The 21,304-nt window shown below is 45.9% G+C and overlaps 1 protein-coding gene across 5 annotated transcripts in view; it reads right to left on the bottom strand.

The window, feature by feature from the left end:
- LOC139317411 (phosphatidylinositol 5-phosphate 4-kinase type-2 beta) overlaps nucleotides 1-21,304 on the bottom strand; it is a 144,779-nt gene that overhangs the window by 91,424 nt on the left and 32,051 nt on the right. For all 5 annotated transcript variants that reach the window (XM_070944456.1, XM_070944458.1, XM_070944459.1 and 2 more), the window contains 2 exons: nucleotides 15,517-15,614; nucleotides 6,103-6,199 (listed from right to left, as the gene is read on the bottom strand). In XM_070944456.1, the coding sequence (XP_070800557.1) occupies nucleotides 6,103-6,199; nucleotides 15,517-15,614 (195 nt within the window). The remainder of the gene's footprint in view (nucleotides 1-6,102; nucleotides 6,200-15,516; nucleotides 15,615-21,304) is intronic.

Below are 21,304 nucleotides of genomic sequence, written 5' to 3'. Positions count from 1 at the left end.
TAAGTCAAGGACTATCTCTGCCTTCCTCTGCATGGCAGCCTTGTTCTAGTAAACTCCTTCTCCTTTCTGGCAATTTTCCTCTCTGTTAGAGGCACCAAAATAATCCAGATGATGTAAGGTTTCCTGCTGGAGCAGGGGGTTGGACTAGATGGCCTCTAAGGTCCCTTCCAGCCCTAGATTGCTGCCCTGTTTCAATGTGTCTTCTGAAGCCACATCTAGTGCCAGGGTTTGTGGTCCTTCCTTCCTCTTCTCTCTCTCTCTCTCTCCCCTTCTTTCTTTCTCTTTCTCTCTCTCTTTTCTCTCTCTCCCTTCCTCTTTCTTTGTCTTTCTTTTTCTTTCTCTCTCTTTTCTCTCTCTCTCTCTTCCTTTCTTCCTCCCCTTCCTCCTGAGATGCCAGCAAAACCCACCACTTTGCTCCTAAAGTGGTCTAGGGCAGGGGTCACCAACCTTTCTTTCTTCTCTTTCTTTCTTCTCTTTCTTTCTTTTTTCTTTCTCTCTTTGTCTCTCTTTTCTTTCTCTCTCCCTCTTTCCTTCTTTCTCTTTCTTTCTTTGCCTCTTTTTCTATTTCTCTCTCTCTCTCTCTCCCTCCCTCCCTTCCCTTCCTCCTGAGATGCCAGCAAAACCCACCACTTTGCTCCTAAAGTGGTCTAGGGCAGGGGTCACCAACCTTGGCAACTTTTAGTCTTGTGGACTTCAACTCCCAGAGTTCCTCAGCCAGCAAAGCTGGCTCTCTCTCTCGGCTTCTCCGCCTGAGCAACAAAGCCCCCCCCCCAGTGGGAAGGCACTGGGGGGGCGCTGTCCGGCCAGGTCAAGTGCAGGACCAGGTATTAAAGGAGGAACCATCTGCGCTTGGAAGAGGGGGGGGACCAAATCCCACCCCACCCCGCTTCCCTTTTACCTTTCTTTAACACGTCCCGCTTCCCTCCCCAAACCTTGGGAGGTGGCGTCCTCCACGCCACAAAGCCCTTGAGGTGGCTGCAGGAGGGGGAAAAGAAAAAAAAAGCCTTGGCCTCTGAAGCCTCTCGAAGGTGTGTGTGTTTGGCGGCACTGAAGTGAGCCACGCGATCGGCCCCTTGCCTTCCGCTGCCGCTGCCACCTCTGCCTCTTCCTTCTCTCTGCCAACAGAAGTCGGGGAGGAAAAGGCAGTTGCTTTGCTGAGTGTTTCTCTGCATTTCCATCCCAAGTAAGCCGCCCTCACTGGAAACGCGGAGAAACGCTCAGCAAAGCAACTGCCTTTTCCTCTCTGACTTCTGTTGGCAGAGTGTGGTGGCAGGCCATTGTCACCGGGTAAACAGACAGGCTGCTCCTGGAGCAGCCAGGAGAAAAAGCTGCCAATGGGGAGGACAGCCGCCCCAGGAGGACCGGAGGAGAGCGCAGCTTCTCACTCATGGAGATCTACCGGTGGGGAAGTGGGCGTGGTAAGAGGTGCGCTGGCCAGGAAGCGGTCATGCTCCGTGGCCGGAGAGGGTTGCACAAACCTTTGCTGGAGTGAACGTGCAACCCTCTCCTGCCAGGGTGCATGACTGCTTCCTGGCTCACGCATTTCTTACCGCTTTCCGTGACCACTTCTGCACTGGTGGATCTCCATGAGTGAGGAGCTGCGTTCTCCTCCAGTCCTCCTGGAGCAGTTCGCCTCCCCGCTGGTGGCTTCTCCTTCTCCTGCCTGCTCCAGGAGCAGCCTGTCTGTTACCCGGCGAGAACGGCCTGCCACCACAGCCTGCCCCGCCCTCTCTGCCCCGGCAGTTGCTCCTGGTGCTGCCGGAGAAGCGGCAGCACAAGAACCGCTCTTACTGGGGGCAAGGGGGTGGCGGCGGCAGGAGCAGCAGGCCAGGGCTTCCCTCCCTCCCTCCCTCCCTCCCTCCCTCCCTCCAGAGGCCTGGGGCTATGCCAGAAGTCTGCTCAGACGGGGAGACAAGGAAGCCCCGGATGGCCCATCCTTGCCACCACCGCCCCCTTGCCCTTGGCGGCAGCGGTTCTCGCACAGGAGCAGCTGGCAGGGGAGAGGGGATGGTGGCAGGCTGCGGCAGCAGACAGTTTGAGCCGGCTAAGAGGCAGCGTTCCTCCTCCTGCCAGCCTCGAGCTCAGCTTCAGGCAGCGTTCCCCCCAGCCATACCTGGCTTCTCCCTGCGGCAGCCCACATGGATCCCAGGCAGCGCAACTTTGGGGCCTTTCCTCATGGTGGCGGTGACGAGGCAGGCAGGCAGCTGGGTGCACGGGAGCGACTGGCGGCAGCGCTCCTGGCTGGCAAAGGGCAGAGTCCCAGGGCTGCATGCGGGCAATGACGGTGGGCGGGTTAAGCGAGCGGCGACCGGGCCGGGAACCGGTTCGGGGGCGTGGTCAGCCAATCTTATTACCGGTTCTCTGAACTACTAAAATTTTTTACTACCGGTTCTTGTGAACCGGTGCGAACCGGGAGCAACCCACCACTGACTATGGGTGTCAAACTTGTGATGACATGTTGTCATCACATGACGTATCCCAACTTTTTTCTACTTCGCTAAACTGGGGGTGGACGTGGCCAGCGCGTGACACATCAGGCCCGCGGGCCGCGAGTTTGACACCCCTGATATAGACGATGTGGCGAAGGAGAGCAAAGAGGGGTGAGGCTCCTGGCCTCTCTCTACTCACACTGCAGGGCAGATATTGTTTTGGTTGAAACTGTTCTGACCTAGGCTTCCTGATATAGTAAGAAGCACACAATTAGTCCCAAAAACCCCTTTTTTATTTTAATGGCTGTGAATTCCTTTCATTCACAGCATGTACTGAATCACCAAGAGTTTATAAATAGTCCAACAGAAGTCTGCCACAGTCCTTTGGATAAGGCTGGCAAACACACACCTTTATCTTCTTTGACACACTGCCAAAGACCTAATTGGCAATTATCTTGGCAAGGCCACACAGAAACACAGTCAAAAACGGAGCTTCAAAGTACAAACTGACATCATCCACAACGTTACTTCCTGCAAAGGCCCACGTGCCTTTACTCTTCCTTTATGTCTTATGGGAGAGGCCAATCATCTCCAAACCTTACTCCAGAGTCGTCCCTTTTGTTTTAACTGTTCTTGCCTTCTTGCAGCTCTGCGCATGCGTGCACTAGGTACAGGGTCCCCCTGTTCATCTGTCTCTCTGATGTCCGACTCTGGAGGCTCCGGAGTCCGCACATAACTCCCAGATGGCCCTGGCCCCATCTCTGCCTCCTTCGCAGAGCCTTCGTCCAAGCCTTCCCCAGACTCCATGACTGGCCCATGTTCCTCCACAGCCTCTTCACTGTCCGACTCCGCTGCCAGCTCCGCAGGCTGCTGGCGGACCACAACAGAAACCTCCAGATTTCAACTCAAAATGGTTCTGCTAAATCTCTGAGCCAGTGTTTGCTGTGTGCATAGAACAAAACACATTCTTTACATACAGTCATGTGAAAAAGAAAGTACAGGTAGTCCTCTAGTTACAAGTTCATTTAGTGACCATTCAAAGTTACAATGGCACTGAAAAAAAAGACTTATGACCGTTTTTCACACTTACTACCTTTGAAGCATCCCCATGATCATGTGATCAAAATTCAGATGCTTGGCAACTGGTTCATACTTATGGCCGTTGCTGTGTCCCAAGGTCACGTGAGCCCCTTTTGCAACCTTCTGACAAGCAAAGTCAACGGGGAAGCCAGATTCACTTAACAACCAGGTTACTAATTTATCAACTGCAATGATTCATTTAACAATTGTGGCAAGCAAGGTTGCAAAATGGGGCAAAACTCACTTAACAAATGCCTCACTTAACAAATTTTGGGCTCAATTGTGGTTGTAAGTCGAGGACTACCTGTACACCCTCTATGAGTTCTATGGTTTTATGTATCAGAACATAGTAAAAATCATCTGGTCCTTAGCAGTTCTTAAAATTAGGTAAATGCAGCCTCAGATGAACAACAAAACATATTATACCATGTCATTGTTTATTTTACAAAAAGAAAGCCAAAATGGAGAAGCCATGTGTGAAAAACTAAGTACACTTTATGATTCAATCGCTTGTAGAACCACCTTTAGTAGCAATAACTTGAAGTAACCATTTTCTGTATGACTTTATCAGTCTCTCACATTGTTGTGGAGGAATTTCTACCCACTCTTCTTTAAAACGTTGCTTCAGATTATTGAGGTTTGTGGGCATTTGTTCGTGCACAGCTCTCTTGAGGTCCTGCCACAGCATTTCAATCAGATTGAGATCTGGACTTTGACCTCCAATCCAGGTGCAACACCTTGATTCTTTTCTTTTTCAGCCATGCTGTTGTAGATTTGCTGGTGTGCTTGGGATCATTGTCCTGTTGCATGACCCAATGTCAGCCAAGCTTTAGCTGTTGGACAGATGGCCTCACATTTGACTTTAGAATACTTTGGTATACAGAGGAGTTCATGGTCAACTCAATGACTGCAAGGTGCCTGGGTCCTGTGGCTGCAAAACAAACCCAACTCATCACCCCTCCACCACCATGCTTGACGGTTGGTACGAGATGTTTGTGCTGATATTCTGTGTTTGGTTTTTGCCAAACGTGGCACTGTGCATTATGGCCAAACATCTCCACTTTGGTCTTCTCTGTCCAAGGACAGTGTTCCAGAAGTCTTGTGATTTGTTCAGATGCAACTTTGTAAACCAAAGCAATGCTGTCATGTTCTTTTTAGAGAGAAGACGCTTTCTCCTGGTAACCCTTCCAAACAAGCCATACTTATTCAGCCTTTTTCTAATTGCAACTGTCATGAACTTTAACATTTAACGTGCTGAGGCCTGTAGAGTCTGAGATGCAACTCTTGGATTTTTTGCAATTTCTCTGAGCATTGCATGGTCTGACCTTGGGCGGCCACTCCTGGGAAGATTGGCAACTGTCTTGAATGTTTTCCACTTGTGAATAAACTGTAGAATGATGAACTTTAAATTGTTTGGAAATGGCCTTATAACCCTTCCCAGATTGATGGGCAGCAACAATTGCTTCTCTAAGATCATTGCTGATGCTGCTACTCTTTGGCATTGTGTTAAGACACACTAATACCGGAGACCAGCAAACACCTAAAACTTCAACTTTTATAGATCATCACACTTGCTGATGATCAATTGATCAAAGGCACTTGATTAGCAGCACCTGGCTGCTACTTAGCCTCTTAATACCTATGGAAGCATTAGGGTATACTTAGTTTTTCACACATGGCTTCGCCAAGTTGGCTTTCTAATGTATTTTGTAAAATAAATGATGACATGGTGAAATATGTCATGTGTTGTTCATCTGAGGTTGTATTTACCTATTTTTAAGAACTGATGAGGACCAGATGGTTTTTACTATGTCCTGATACCAATGGTGGGTTTCAAAATTTTTTACTACCAGTTCTGTGGGTGTGGCTTGGTGGGCATGGCATGGCTTGGTGGGCATGGCTTGGTGGGCATGGCAGGGGAAGGATACTGTAAAATCTCCATTCCCTCCCCACTCCAGGGGAAGGTTACTGCAAAATCCCCATTTCCTCCCAATCAGCTGGGACTCGGGAGGCAGAGAATAGATGGGGGCGGGGCCAGCCAGAGGTGGTATTTACCGGTTCTCCGAACTACTCAAAATTTCCACTACCGGTTCTCCAGAACTGGTCAGAACCTGCTGAAACCCACCTCTGCCTAATACGTAACCATAAAACTCAAAGAGGATGTACTTTCTTCTTCACATGACTGTATTGTACATATAATCTTTATTATAGATTTCTGCTGTCTCCTTTTTTTATACTTCTCCCCCACATCTTTGTATCTTTCTTTACTCATCCACTGTTTTTTATTATCCCTTCCCCAAACCTACCTTTTTTTTCCTATCACAACCTGAAGAACATTACTTCCCATCTTTTCAGCCTAGCATATTTCAAATAATTGCTGTGAGGAGAAAGCATGTATACAAACTTGAGCTCTTTGGAGGAAAATATAAATGCAATCAATACAATAAATAATTCAATCTGTCTCTTTGATACCTGCTCCTCATACTAGTCCCATTCTTGCACAAGATCAATTCCCACAAAGCCATAAATACTTTTTGTCATATCTCAATTATTTTGAGATATCTCAATGAAAAACTGTCAGCTTGCTCCCTACCTGATAGTCTTGATCATCAATCCCAAACCTTTCCCGGAGATTTCGGAATACCAGTGGACAGTAGTCCTTAAATTTGAAGCGGCTTGGGAGGTTCTCTCTGAAAGCAACCACAAAGAATTGGTGTTTCGGTATTAGGGTGTAAATGTAAAATTTAAATATACATACTAGATTGAGAGTACATCTCAACACGATACATCTAGTTCAACATTTTTCGTACACATTTTTTTTGTATCTAAATTATGTGACAATTTAATTTAATTTAATTTAATTTAATTTAATTAATTCAATTTATATGCCACCCCTCTCCGAAGACTCAGGTCGTCTCACAATACATTTTAAAAAATCATTATAAAAAAACATTTAAAAATTAAAAACATTAAAAACATTAAAAACTCATTCACGCCATTCATGGCTGGATCTCGCCAGATCACAAGAGCGAGATCAACGGCCCCAGGCCTGCCGGAAAAGCCAGGTCTTCACCGCTTTTCGGAAGGCCAATAGGACAATGAATTCAGACTTCCCTAGCACAATGTTCTCCCAGATAACACTGCAAGTCTGGTCATGTTGTCTGGGAATTCTAGAACTGTAATGCCAACATAGCAGTTCAAAGACACTTGATGAAAACCAGGTTGGGTGTGTGGGTATTCACTATCTAATCAAACCAGTGGGATTGATAGCTGCCGACTGTTTACCCTATAATGAAGTTATATTTATTAATGCTGCTGAACACTACTAATTGTCAGACTTCGATGCTATCTCAAAATAAATGAATTTCCAAACTGCCAATCTTTAAGGAAATCTTCTCTTTATTCAAGCACAGCAACCGGATCATGACTCGATGCGGACAAGACTGACCTTTTGCCCCCCCAATCCCTCCCTTTCCAATCCCCAATTATCTGCTTCTCATTGGCTATCTTCCAAGTCACTCTCCTGACTTCTTGTCTCGTCATTTCACAGGAATGTCCCCCCCTCTTCATTTCCATGGAGACTGGGCTTCAAAGGGATTTAGCAGGCAAAAGTTCAGGGCTTATCTCCCTTCCTATGTCAGCGCTGAGGTGCTGACATCCGGCCCCTCTCCCTTCACTCTCCCAGTGAGACCTGCGTGAGATAAACAACAAGTTTAGTACCTTACCCCGTCCGAGGGTGTACCCCACCCCCTCCCGGCTTGTCCGGGTGATCTGCATGGAATTTAGCTATGAGGCGGTCAGCTTGGATGTTTGTGCTCTTCACCCAGGAAGCTTCTGACAAGGGGTAACCCTTCCACTTAATTAAGTACTGGAGGTGCCCTCTGTGCCACCTCGAATCGAGAACTCACTGTACTTCATAGTGGGTCTGGCCTCCAACAATCAAGGGCCCTGGGGGATCACGTGGCACCGGCCTTAAAGTTGACCCTACCACAGGCTTCAGGAGGCTACTGTGAAAAACGGGGTGTATCCTCCCTAGTAACCGGGGCAACTGCAATTGTACTGTGACCGGGTTGATTATTTTTACTATTGGAAATGGTTCTATGAATTTCAGCCACAGTTTTCTGGTCGGAAGTCTGAGTCTTAAATACTTGGTGGAGAGGTAGACCTTCTCCCCTACTTGAAACGGCCTCTGGGGGGCTCGGTGCTTATCTGCTTGTTTCTTATAAGACCGTGCCGCCTTGTCTAATGCCCTCTTGACGTTCTCCCAGGTTTCTCTCAGCATTGCCATCCATTCGGTCAAAGTAACTGAGGAAGGAGGCTCCCTTGGGTATTCTGGCATGGGGACGAAGTCGATGCCGCTCACTATCTTAAATGGGGTTAGTCCTGTATTACTGTGGACAGCATTGTTATATGCGACCTCCGCAAACGATAAGAGGTCCGCCCAGTTCGATTGTTGGTAGTCAACGTAGCACCTCAGGTACTGCTCTATCATGGCATTCAACCTCTCCGCCCGCCCATTGGTGCTCGGGTGAAACGCTGAGCTGAGGCCTTGGGATGATCCTATGGATCGAAGGAATTCCCTCCAGAACTTCGCTGTAAACTGGACACCTCGATTGGAGATGATTCTTCTGGGTACTCCGTGCAGGCGGTAGATGTGTTTTACGAACAGTTTGGCCAATTGGCGGGCTGAGGGTAGTCCGCTGCAGGGTATGAAATGTGCCTGTTTGGAGAATAAGTCTATTACAGTCCAGATCACTGTGCTTCCGCTGCTCCTCGGCAGTTCGACTATGAAGTCCATAGCAATCTCCTCCCATGGCCTTGACGGTTCAGCTACTGGCTGCAGCAGCCCCGGGGGCCTTCCTGGTCGTGTTTTCATCGTGGCACAGATGGTACAGCTTTTTACATAGCTGTCTACGTCTTTTCTCATGTGGGGCCACCAAAACTGTCTCTGTGCTAAGTGCAGAGTCTTTAGGAAGCCAAAATGTCCCGCTGGTTTGACATCGTGACTTCTCTTGAGGACCAAGGTGCGTAAGGCCTCTGGGACATAAAGTTTCGTCCCTCTCCATGCTAGGCCATCTCTCTTTGTCAAGAGATGTTGATTGTCTCGGAACCAGGGGTCCGCCAACGCTTCTGCCCTGAGCCTTGTCGTCAGGTCACTTGCGGGTTGCCCCTGCTGGTCTCGATGCTGCCGTCTGGTGGTTACTTGGCCCACTCCTTGGGCAGAAGGGATGATGGGATTCACTATCTGCTCACGTTCACTGTTGTATTGAGGCATTCGGGAGAGGGCGTCGGCCAGAAAGTTCTTCCCCCCTGGGATGTGCTTCAGCTCGAAGTTGAAATGATTGAAGTATTGGGCCCACCGGACTTGCCTGGGCGATAACTTCCGTGGGGTCTTGAGGGCCTCCAGGTTTTTGTGGTCAGTGCAAACCTCGAACCGTGTCTGGCCTCCTTCTAGCAGGTGTCGCCAGGTTAACAGCGCCCATCTCACCGCGAACGCTTCTTTTTCCCACGCCGCCCATCATCTCTCTGTGTCGGTGAGTTTGCGGGATGTGTAGGCACAAGGTTGCAGGTCCCGCTGGCTGTTCTTTTGGAGTAGGACTGCCCCTACTGCCACATCGCTGGCATCTGCTTGGATGACGAAGGGTTGTTCGGGGTCAGGATGCTTCAAGACCGGTTCTTTTGCAAACATTTGTTTTAGTGTCTCGAATGCCTGTTGGCAGGCCGGGTCCCACTGTAGAGGCTATCCTGGGCGGGGTTTCATTGTCGGACTCCCTGTCTTTAGGAGGTCCGTCAGAGGTTTGGCAATTCTTGCAAAGGAGGGAATGAATTGCCTGTAGAAATTCGCAAACCCCAGGAAGCTTTTTTTTTTTTATTGAAAAAGTTTTAATAGAGAAAAAACACAATTTTCCCACAACCCTCCCACCCAACCCCCCCTCCCCGACTTCCCAGAGCAGAACACAAGGTATTTCAGTTAACTTTTAACAATAAACTAAATTGCTTAACTATCCATTAAACTAAAACCCTCTTAAAAAAAAAATTCTTAAACCCCCCCCCCCCCATAGATAAGAACCCCAGGAAGCTTTGTAGTTGCCTGCGGGTGCGAGGGGGTCGCCAGTCTAGGACTGATTGTACTTTAGCCAGGTCCATCTCTATCCCCTCGTTTGACACTCGGTAACCTAAATAGTCTAGACGCGATCGGTGGAACTCGCATTTTGACAGTTTGACATAGAGGTTCGCTTTCAGCAGTTTTTCCAGCACTTTGCGGACGAGGGGTATGTGTTCGTCTATGGTCTCCGTGTAAATGAGAATGTCATCTAGGTAGACAAGGACCCCTTCGTACAGGTGGTCATGTAGAACTTCGTTTATCAATTGCATGAACACGGCTGGGGCTCCCTGTAGCCCAAATGGCATCACCTTGAATTGGTAACTTCCCAGGGGGCAGTTGAATGCTGTCTTCCACTCGTCTCCTTCTCTGATGCATATTCGGTAGTAGGCTTCGCGGAGGTCTAGTTTGGTGAAGATCTTCCCCTTGGCCAGGTGGGCTAGCATGTCTTTCATGAGGGGGAGGGGGTATAAGTTGTGTACACAGACAGCACTGATTCCCCGAAAGTCAACTACCAGACACATAGAGCCATCTTTCTTCTCTTTGAAAAGGACCGGTGCCGTGACACGCGGTTTGACTGGCTCAATGAAACCCCTTCGTAGGTTCTTGTCTATGTAGTTTCGCATTTCTTGCATTTCACGGGGCGTCATGGCATACAATTTAGGTTTAGGTAGTTTCGCCCCAGGGATGATTTCGATGGCGCAGTCGGCATCGCGGTGGGGAGGTAGGACGTCACACTCGGTCTCGCTAAATACCTCTGCTAGGTCTTGGTAGTGTTTTGGGATCTGCTCTGTTTCATGGGTGCTGTTGGATGTGGGCCCCAGCTGCTTCGCGGTGCCCTTCGGGAGGGGCCCTTGTGTCGGTGCCATCTTCTTTTGTTCAGGCGGGAGACGTTGGGGCTCGAGTGTGGGGGGTGTTTGTTCTGGTTGGAACGGCAGAGGTTGGGGCCCTTTGGCTATCCTCAGTCTGTGGGTCCCCTCTTGCCACCAGATAATTGGACCCCACTTGTCTAGCCAGGAAAGTCCCAGTATGACTGGATCGGCCATCTTGGGGACTATTATGAACCGTATCGTCTCCCAGTGATCCCCTAGTTCTAGCTTCACTGGCTCGGTCAGGTGTGTGGCGTAAGCTCCGCCTACTAGGGTCCCATCAACTTGCTCAAATCGAATTGGGTGGTTGAGCTTCTTAGCTCGGATCCCCAATTTTAGGACTGTGGGTAGATTAAACAGGCACCTAGTGCAGCCCAAATCTATTAGGGCTTGGAAAGTCTCTTGGGTACCTGTTTTTGGGGCTGTTAGGCGTATGGGGAAAAGGAAAGGGTGGATGGGTCCACTCACCATTGGGTCGTCTTCACCCTCGTCCTCACTGTCATAGGAGTCGGGGGATTGGGCTCCATCATCCAGGACTCCCCTTGTCTCGGTCAGGTGGGCGAAGACCTCTGTGCCTGGGGGGAGACTTTGTGGTGCATCGGTGGCTCGCTTGGGGCCCCGTTCTCGTCGTGCCTTTGGCTGAGGGTTTGGCCTCGGGCCCGGGGTTCCACACGCTGCTGCTAGATGGCCCATTCCTCCACATCTATAGCATCTCATTGGGCTCCGCGGAACGAAAGGCCTTTGGGTAGGCCATAGTGCCGTGGTTCCTCGTCTGGTATGTGGCCTCGGGTCCAATTGGTATCTCTCTCTGGCCTCTGGTTGCTTTAGCATGTCGTTGGCATGCAGTCCCCTTTCAACTTGCATCGCCACGCGGAACCATTCGGAGAGTCGGTTTGGGATGTCCCGATAAGCGGTCACTTGAGCAATTCGCTTATCTAGGCTCGTTCTGAAGAAATACACTAGCAGTCGCTCTGGTAGGGGAGGCAAGGTGCCCACGACTCTTCGGAACTCACGAATGTGCTCCTTGATGGGCTTCCCTCTCTGCATTAGGCTTCTGAGTTCGTCTTCCACATATGGGTCCTCCCCTGCTTCCTCGAACCTCGCCCGCAGTAGTTGCAAGAAATCATCTGCGTCTTGCAGTTGGGGGGCTCTATTCTTGTAGAGGGCTGATGACCAAGTCTTTGCTTCTCCCTCCAGCCCTTCTGAAATGGCATTGACTAGGGCTCTGGGGAATGGGTAAAGGTGCCCATAGCGCTCGATATAGACCTCAGCTGTGTCGAGGAACTGCGCTACGTGGTCTGGATCCCCATCAAACTTCCCTCTGAACCGGGGTGGCTCTGCCCTCGGTGGCCCCTCCTCCCATAGTGGGGCTCTGTTTGCCTGTCTAGGGTGTTGTTGGGTTTCTTCCTCATCTCTCATTCGGGGGCGGGGGGGTGATGCCTTGCGTAGGCTGGTATGCTTGCTGGGCAGAGGAGGAACCCATGGATGCAAACTGGGACTTTCTCTTCTTCTGGTGTGGGAGGGGGGCGGGCTGGGCCCCCGTCTATGGTGACTTAGTTCAACAGGGTCAGCTGGCCTCCTTCTATCTTTGGGCCTGCAGGATGGACCGTCTTCCAGGCTGATGGCACGTTCAAAATCTTGCTTTAACTCCTCCATGAGGCTTTCGAGTGGCAGGTTTGAAGTTTTCTGCTGTCTGGCCTGCTGCCAATCCCATAACCAGTCCGCCCTTCCCAATTCACTCAGGGGCTTCCCCTTACCTTTAGCGTCTGGAAAGAGGAATTCAGCTTCTGCAGATTTTGGCAAAGTCCACCAAGGTTCATCATTTTTTCTTCTCTTGGGCTGGAGCACGATCATCTGTCCTTGGTAATTCTGTGGCAGTGGGGGGGCGGGGGAGGGGGGGTTGCAGCTTTGCTGGGGGAGGGGGTGGCCCCGTTTCATCCAAGCTGGCTGGAGTAGGGAGGGGTGGCTGGTTCACAGCCTTTTGGAGTAGACTTTCAGTAGAGAGCTGGCTTTCTGCCATGGCTTCAGAACCTTGCCTCCACTCCGTCCAAACATTTGGCAGGGAGCTGGAGGGCTGGAGGTTTGCCAGTTTGGCTTGGAAAGTTGTGAGTCTTGTCCGTCTGTCAGACTTTGATGCTATCTCAAAATAAATGAATTTCCAAACTGCCAATCTTTAAGGAAATCTCTTTATTCGAGCACAGCAACCGGATCATGACTCGATGCGGACAAGACTGACCTTTTGCCCCCCAATCCCTCCTTTTCCGATCCCCAATTATCTGCTTCTCATTGGCTATCTTCCAAGTCACTCTACTGACTTCTTGTCTCGTCATTTCACAGGAATGTGCCCCCCCTCTTCATTTCCACGGAGACCGGGCTTCAAAGGGATTTAGCAGGCAAAAGTTCAGGGCTTATATCCCTTCCTATGTCAGCACTGAGGTGCTGACACTAATGCTGTATAAATGTTAGCAGTACAGGCAGAGTAAAAAGAAAGGCAAAATGATGTATCTTCTACTATGGCATCTGGGAAAAATTAATTAGGTTCAATTGTAGCAAATGACTTGATTAGTAGCACTTGTAGAATTTTTGTCCCCATATAACAACTGAAAAAGCGGGGTGGGGGGGTGGGGGGGGGAAACAAAGCAAAATTTGTAGGCAATGAGTCTAATTTGTAAGTGAACATATATGGGCAAAATTGTTCAAAGTCTTCAATATTCAAGTATCATGAAATTAAGGTTTTCTCCCTTCACTTTCCTTTAATTTTGGAGTACAAGTAAATCATAGCTGTATTCCACCTTAAATCAAAGGTTGTTTTTCTTTCAAATTACATTCAGTTAGAACTGAAGAAGCTTCTTGGATGAGAAGCGAAACATTTTCAAAGAAAAAAACCAAGGAAGTCCAGTTGCCTTTTGGAAAAAGCACCTTTGGGACAACCATGACCTGTATGATTGAGAATATCTATAGTCATAATGCAGAGGATCTATTTTGCCCAGGATAAATTCCTATTTATGTTAGGAGGCTCCTACACCTAAAATTCTGTATTCAGAATTTTAGTTTGCCAACAGATCAGGAAGTAATTCAAAAAATGTATACATGTGCAGAAATGGATAAATTAACTCTAGAATTAAAAGACAAGGAAGACTCAAAATATTTTATAGTATGGAATAGATGGTACAAGTGGATAAATCAAAGGAAAAAAGGGTAAAGACAAAAATTAGGGGAAATTAACGTAACAAAGAAGCACCGTCAGATAGATAGAATAGGTAATAAGTCACTGTTTGTATATATGTGTATATATAATCACATGTATTTAGTTTGTTTGTGTTGTTGTGTATTGATTATGTAATTTTATGATTGAGAAAATTTGTATATTTCCTTTTGTTTTTAATATTTTGAAATTTAATAAAGTTTGTTTTTAAAATAAAGAAAAAAATCTGTATTCAGACTGAATAATTAAAATTCTTTTTCTATTTCCCAGATAAGGTAGGTACTAGTTGGAAAATACCAGTCTCTCAAAGGAGGGCAAATGACATAAATCAACTGAATCAACATGTTAATAGTAATTAAGATGTTAGACTAGGATTGGGGGGACCTAGAATCAAATCTTTAGCCATGCAATCTCATTGGGTGACTTTGGGCCAATTACTATTTCTACTTCAGATAGATGCTGTGGGGAAAACTGGCAGAAAAATTACTATGTATACCATCTTGAACACCTTGAGGAAAAGTGGGATTTACCTAAGAAATAAATAAACATATTTCTTTAAAAACATCATGAAAAGCATTATGCATAAAGGGTAGAGCCAAAATCTGGGATGGCTGCTGGACTGAACAATCGTTGCAGCCACAATTGTATAATTATGTTTTCTTTTGATTAAAATACTGTTATTCATGTTTATAAAACAGAAGCTACAGAAAGTAATTTAATGATTTCACAAGTTATCCAGAGGTCAAGAAAGAAAATCTATTTTGTTGGGAAACTACCAGCCAGGCAAAGAGGAGGGATCAAGTGGGGAGTTAGCCTTGAGTCCTTGCACAGCCGCAAAAGACCTAGGATTGACACCTCTGCCCCCCCACCCCAGTTCCATGGGATCTTATTGGGTTGCTCCCAAGTAGCCTGGGAAAATTCTTGTATTATAGGTAGAATACAAGTAGTTGATATGTCTACATACACCAAAATGCCCAGAGAGATGCATCTGAAACAAAACTGATGCTTTTCTCCCACTGCAAAGCATTGTAACCCTATTACTTCTTTGATTTCTACTCTACTGTATCTAACCCAGCACACAGAATGTTATTTCTCCTAGAGATCTAAAGAACAGGGAGGCATACTGTATATGGAAAAAGATACTCCTTAAATATGCTGGCCCATCACAACACAATGATACTTGAAATCCTGCCAAAAATGTGTATGAGCAAACACATTTGGTGTCAGCGTTCCAGAAAAAAACCCAACTCCAAGTAAAAACTCTGAAGCAAGCATTTTTCAAAGTTCTATTTACTAGAATAGGTAAACTGGCACATCTGCGGAAAACCCAAATCTCAGAGGTCCAGGTTTTCCCTCAGTAAATCAGAACCCCCAAAACCATCCCCTCACTCCTCAGTCGATCACATGCTCCAATCACCATCCGTCCCATCTCGAGACAGCACTCTGACCACTCCTTCTCCAGATGCAGGATTGCCCTGACCTTGACCGACAGGAAAAATGCTATTATGTCTAAAGACAATCCCTCTACTAAATCCCCCCTCCTACTTTCCCACACATGAGAAGGTGGCAGCATGGAAGCTTCCGGCCTAATATGGCTTCCAAAGCTGACATTTGGTACAGAAAGGATATTATCACCTATGGCCTGGTTTTATCAGAAAATGAACTGCAGCTCCCAATCATGTCTGGATAGAGCACATTCAGACACATGGCTAGTGCTGGCTTCAAGATACTCTTTTATAATACTTATTTTTCTTTCGCACCACACTGTCTTCTGCATAATTATGGTTCATGTCATTACATATTCATTATATAATAATGTTTATTACTCACTTATTGAAAAGATGATTGTCCACTTTAATCTTGCTGTAGGCTTTAAAGTCATCTGGCATTAACATAACAGGGACAGGGACATTACTCAACTCATTAATCTGCAAAAGAAACACAACATCTAAACAGGAAGTGAGGGAAAAGAGAAAGCAAGTCACCTGCATTGCTGGTATGTACAATCATAGAGCCAAGAAACTCCACTAACTTGTACTGGCAGTTTCAGGATTAATTGTATAACATGAAGTTTCACGGTCAAGAAAGCACAGTTATGTTCTACAAAGGGGTGATAGTTTATTCTGTATTTGTTGAGAGAAGGAAATCATAGGGATCTGAGTGCTCTAGGCTATATCATCTACATCATAATTCCCCCTAGCAACATTATAACAGGTAAAGTTCAAACATATTCAGAGTCTTAGGCAGAAGCCTTCCCACCTCTAGATCATAATTGGACAACCATTTGTCTGAAATGGTATAGGGTTTCCTGCCCGAGCCAGGGGGTTGGACTAGAAGACCTCCAAGGTCCTTTCCAACACTGTTATTATTTATGTTACCATCATGAGTAGTTGTTGTCTCCAAGCCATGAGTCTGTATAATTCATATACTGTAACAATGTAATGCTTCTCTTTTTCTTTCTCGATTTTTAGACAGATAATTATTTACATCTATATAAATAATTTCAGGTCTGTCCTAATCACTCAAACTTCTAGTTAATCATCTGATTGCATTTTAATGCAAATATATCTTTAAAAGTGTGCTAGGGTCCCTGGTTTGAGAAAGAACTGCCCTTTCTCAATGGCACTTCTCAGTATATTTGTTAGAATTACAGCCTGTCTTTTGCTCAAAAACTCAACATAGCCCCTCTTCCATCCCTATTTTTCCTCATAACAACCCTGTCAGCTATGTCTGGCTGAGAGAGGGACTGGCCCAAAGTCACTCAATGAGATTCTGTGGCTGAAAAGGGAGTAGAACCTGGGTCTGCCTAGGGCTGGTCCAACACCTTTGCCACTAGGCTGTCTCTGGCTCTCTCCAGTTATTTTACAAGTAGCAATCTGTGATAAAATGGTTGCCACCCTTTTAATTTCCCACAAGGCCTTGAAGTAAGGCTGTCAAGGGGATTATGGGAAGTGAATTGAGCATCTAGACTGGGTCACCCATATTTATAAATGGGAAGACCTTTGAAAAAGCAAGAGCTGTCCAGCAATGCCAAGAGCACAATTCTCCTCCATGCACCCAATTTGTCCACTCTCTTGGTGCTGTTGTGCGTTGTGATCTGTTACACACCCCACTTGAGTCAGTGGTGAAATTCAAAAATGTTCCCTACCAGTTCTGTGGGCGTGGCTTGGTGGTCATGTGACTGGGTGGGCGTGGCTTGGTGGTCATGTGACCGGGAAAACCAACTATCACACTTTACACAAAAATAACACAAAAGCTACACAACTGACTCACACCCAATGCAAAAGCAGCTGGACTTCACACAAAATGGCCCCTGCAACAAGCAGGAACCTCACAGAGTCACAGAGAGCTCAAAAATCAACTATCACACTTTACACAAAAATACCGGTTCGGGCAATAGGTAGTAAAAAAATGTTTTAAAAAGTAAAAAAAAGTTCTGACATCGTGCGGCACAGCTGATTGTCAGAACCTTTTTTTTACTTTTTAAAGCATTTTTTTTACTACCAGTTCGGGCAAACCAGTAGCATTTTCACCCCTGACTTGAGTCAATGGTAAGTTTGACAAGGAGCAAGCAAGTTGGTTGTGGAGACAGGGAACAGGATAAAGCAGGTCCCATAAGAGTTGGAAGATGAGATCTTGGTGGTCATAATGGGAAGGCACACCAAGCTAGAAACCAGGAGTCTATGAGTTCTAGTCCCACCTTAGGCATGAAACCTGGCTGGGTGACTTTGGGCCAGTCATTCTCTCAGCCCAAATCCACCTCACAGGGTTGTTGCTGTGGGGAAAATAGGAGGAGGAAGGAGTATCAGGCATGTTCACCGCCTTGAGTTACTTATAAGTAATAAAGATGGGATAAAATAATCTAATAGATAAATAAAATTGGAAGTAGATGAAAGAAGGGCACCTCTCAGAGCACTTTTGAAAATAAACTTAAGCTGAGAATCCGGAAGCGGCGCAGTGTGACTGGCTGGGAAAATGCCGGGCTCCGACAAGCTTGGCGAAATCCAGCCAAACGAACCGTCACCGGGGGGGGGGGGGGGGGTCTTCAGACCGAAACTGTCCTGTAGGGACAGTGAAGAAGGAGAGGCAGCTCAGTGTCTAAAGAGGGACAGGCAAGTCCCTTGGATAGCCCAAGAAACTCTTCGATCCAGTGACGGGGGCGGCGATCAGGGTGAATCGCCATGAAGCTGGAGCCTCTGGAGCAAGCGATGTAGAGGAGGGAAGATTTGGTCAGAGTGTTGGTGCTGGGTGAGTGATTGGCCATCCATAGACAATAAAAAGAACTTCAAATATTTTAAATTATTAAAATTACCCCGGCATGGAATAGCAGCTAAATAGCGACGGAGGGAGATGGTGGATGGAGAGAGAAAGTGGGAATGACAAGCGCGCCATAGAAGAACCCGACCAAAGAATTAAAAGTGATTGATAAATGGAATGTAAATTTGGAACTTGGATTTAATTTGGATTGGATTACAAACTGATTCATTCATTCATTCTCCCCTTTGGGTAGGACAATATATAACACCTTACATCCTTAAACCATAGTTCTCACAACATACTTTGTGCTTAACTGCACCCTGAGCCTTTGTGAAATGATCTGCAATATTGTGTTCAGTCATGCAGTACTCCAACTGAATCAATTTACTTTGTATACACTGTCTAACATTTAAATATCGCAAATCAGTATGCTTAGACCGTGTTCTTACAGCTAAATTAGTAGCCATATTGATTGCAGATTGATTGTCCTCGTAAACGACAAACAGATCATTCACATCTACTCCCATATCCATTAACAATTGTTTATAGCATACTAATTCAGTACATATCAAGGATAAACATGAAAACTCGGCTTCCATAGTTGATAAACTAAGATGCTTTTGCCTAATAGATTTCCATCCTATCAAAGCATTACCCAACATTACCACAATACCTGATGTTGATTTACGAGTAGGTAGATCAGTTGCAAAACTTGCATCAGCATATGCTGTTAAAACTAAGTCACTACTAGGCTCCAAATATAACGAATAATGAATCGTTTGCTTCAGATACCTAAGTATTCGCTTAGCAGCTTGCCAGTGCCGTTCAGTAGGTTCAGCGTTATATCTAGCCAGTTGGTTTACACTGTAAGATATATCTGGCCTAGACCAATTACTCAAATATGATAGATTGCCTATTAAGGATTGATATATTTCCTTATCGAATACAGGACTTTGAATATTACCATGTTTAAAATCCTGACTCATTGGTGTTTTAGCAGGCTTACAGAGTTCCATGTTGTAACATTTCAGCAATTGGCTAACTTTCTTGGCTTGTAAAATTTTGTAACCTTTACTAGTTTTAACTATGTCAAGACCCAGATAATGCTTAATTTCTCCCAAATTCCTAATTCTGAACTTCTTTTGCAACACAGAAACAATTTCAGTTGATTCATGTTCAGATTTGGCAATAATTGCTATATCATCAGTGAATAGCAATAATAGGGAAACTAAACCATCTTTCTCTTTCCTAAAGAAACATGGATCAGCTATACCAGCTACAAAACCTGTTCTGCCCCAGCTACAGAACCCAAGAAATGTGTCAGCGTTCCAATTTGTGATCTCCCCCAGCGCTGACATGAATGAGAGAGCCTTGCTTTAATGCTGAGATGAACTTTCACTTAGTTTCCTGCTCTTTGATAGATAACGTTACTTAGGAGATAGAGGGAGGGGGGGAATTCCTGTGAATAGAAAGTGCTTGGGACGGAGAGATGGATCTGCACGATGGCCAATGAGACATTGGGGATGAAGAACGGAAAGGGAGGGGTTTGGAAGGAGATGCCAGTTTTGGCTGCACCCAGAGTTCAGGAATGACGTTGTTTTATTCTTAAATAAAGAAAAGATTCATCAGAGACTTTGCGTTTGAGAATGAAGTTTATTTGAGATAACACCGAAACCTGACAAAATGTAGCACACACAAAACTCTGAACAACTCCGTTTACTACAAACCCAGTCTTTTTCAAATGCAGGCTATTACTAAAAGTGTCCTTAACAGCCTGCCAGAAATTCCAAAGATTAGATAAAGGCTTACAATAGTTGGCAATTAGCCCAGAAACCAGGTTTGCAAGGAAAATTCACTCTCAAATGCTCAACAAACGACCCGACACACGTTGTTTCCTACAACGTTTGCCAGCTGTGTGCAAACTTAAATAGGCTAAGGGAGTGGCCAATTAGCCCCAAGCCTTACTCTCAAGGAGACCTCCTCCTGTGTAACCACTCCTGCCTTTTGGCAGCTCTGCGTGCTCGTGCATTGAGAAGAGGCTCCTCCACTTCACTCTCTTCACTTGAAGGAGCCTCTGGAGGATCTGAAGGCCCTGGCTGAATCTCTGCCTCTGGCACCACATCTTCTTCAGCCTCCTCGCTGTCCAACTCGAGCCCCAGCTGCACAGGCTGCTGGCACGACACCACACCAGCCTCCTCGTCATCAGGATCAGCCACAATACGCGCAGGCCGCTGGCGGGCCACAACAAAAACCCATAGCAACTAACTCATTAACAATATATTTATTCCACTGGTAACCTGACTGCTTTAAGCCATAAAGACTTTTCTTCAGTCTCCAGCAATCCGTCTTCCCATCAGTATTTAAACCTAGTGGCTTCTTCATATAGATTGTATGTTGTAATGGCACATGCAGATATGCAGTTTCAACATCTATATGGTTTATCCTGTATCTATTCTTAGTTGCCCATACTAATGCTGCTCGCAATGTAGTAGCCCTCAGACTCGGTGCAAACACTTCATCATAGTCCTTATCTGACTGAGCAAATCCCTAAGCAACTAACCTTGCCTTATGGGTAACAGTCCCATCTACACCAGTTTTTAGTTTATAAACCCACTTGCAACCAATTGCATGCTCACCTGGTGGTAGCCTAACGTTCTCATAAACATCTAACTCCTTCAATGATGTCAGCTCTTTGTCCATCACTTTCTTCCAAGCTACCTGATCCTTTTCAGGATACAGTTTAATTTCATTGACGTTAGAAGGCTCTATGTTCACCTGACATACTACACTGGCTTGATATCTATCAGGTGGACATTTCTCTCTAGTTGAACGTCTAGGTAACTCAGGACTCGCTACAGGTATTTCCTCTTCTACCTCCCCTATAATCTCCTCCTCCTTTACAGTAATAGAAGGTTCTTCCTCAACTGTCTCATTATCAGGAGTATCAGTAAACACTTGAGTATCCACAACAACACTATCATTTACCTTGTCGGATTCCTGCTCAAGCTTACTCCAACCAACATGCTCCAGGAACTTGGCACTAGCACGCTAGTGGTACCTGGCACCAAAAATCTATATGACCTGTGGTTGGATTCATAAACAACAAAAAACAGCTTCTTTGCTCTATGTTGTTGTTGTTGTTATTATTATTTATTGAATTTGTATACCGCCCTACTCCCGAAGGACTCAGGGTGGTGAACAGACAAAAGATAAAATACATATAATACAAATGTTAAAAAACCATTAAAATAGAATTAAATAATTTGGCCCAGAAAGCAAAATTTTAAACACCCCAAATTTATAAGACAAATTTAAAATTTAAAAAATTTAAAAACAGTTTAAAAAAGAGGTTAGGCCAGGC

This window comes from Pituophis catenifer, unplaced genomic scaffold (genome assembly GCF_029215685.1).
Source record: "Pituophis catenifer annectens isolate HBS135680 unplaced genomic scaffold, rPitCat1.0.hap2 SCAF_5, whole genome shotgun sequence".
NCBI classification, from domain to species: Eukaryota; Metazoa; Chordata; class Lepidosauria; order Squamata; family Colubridae; genus Pituophis; species Pituophis catenifer.
The sequence above is the reverse complement of the archived record's forward strand: the minus strand, read 5'-3'. Positions and strand labels throughout refer to the sequence as shown.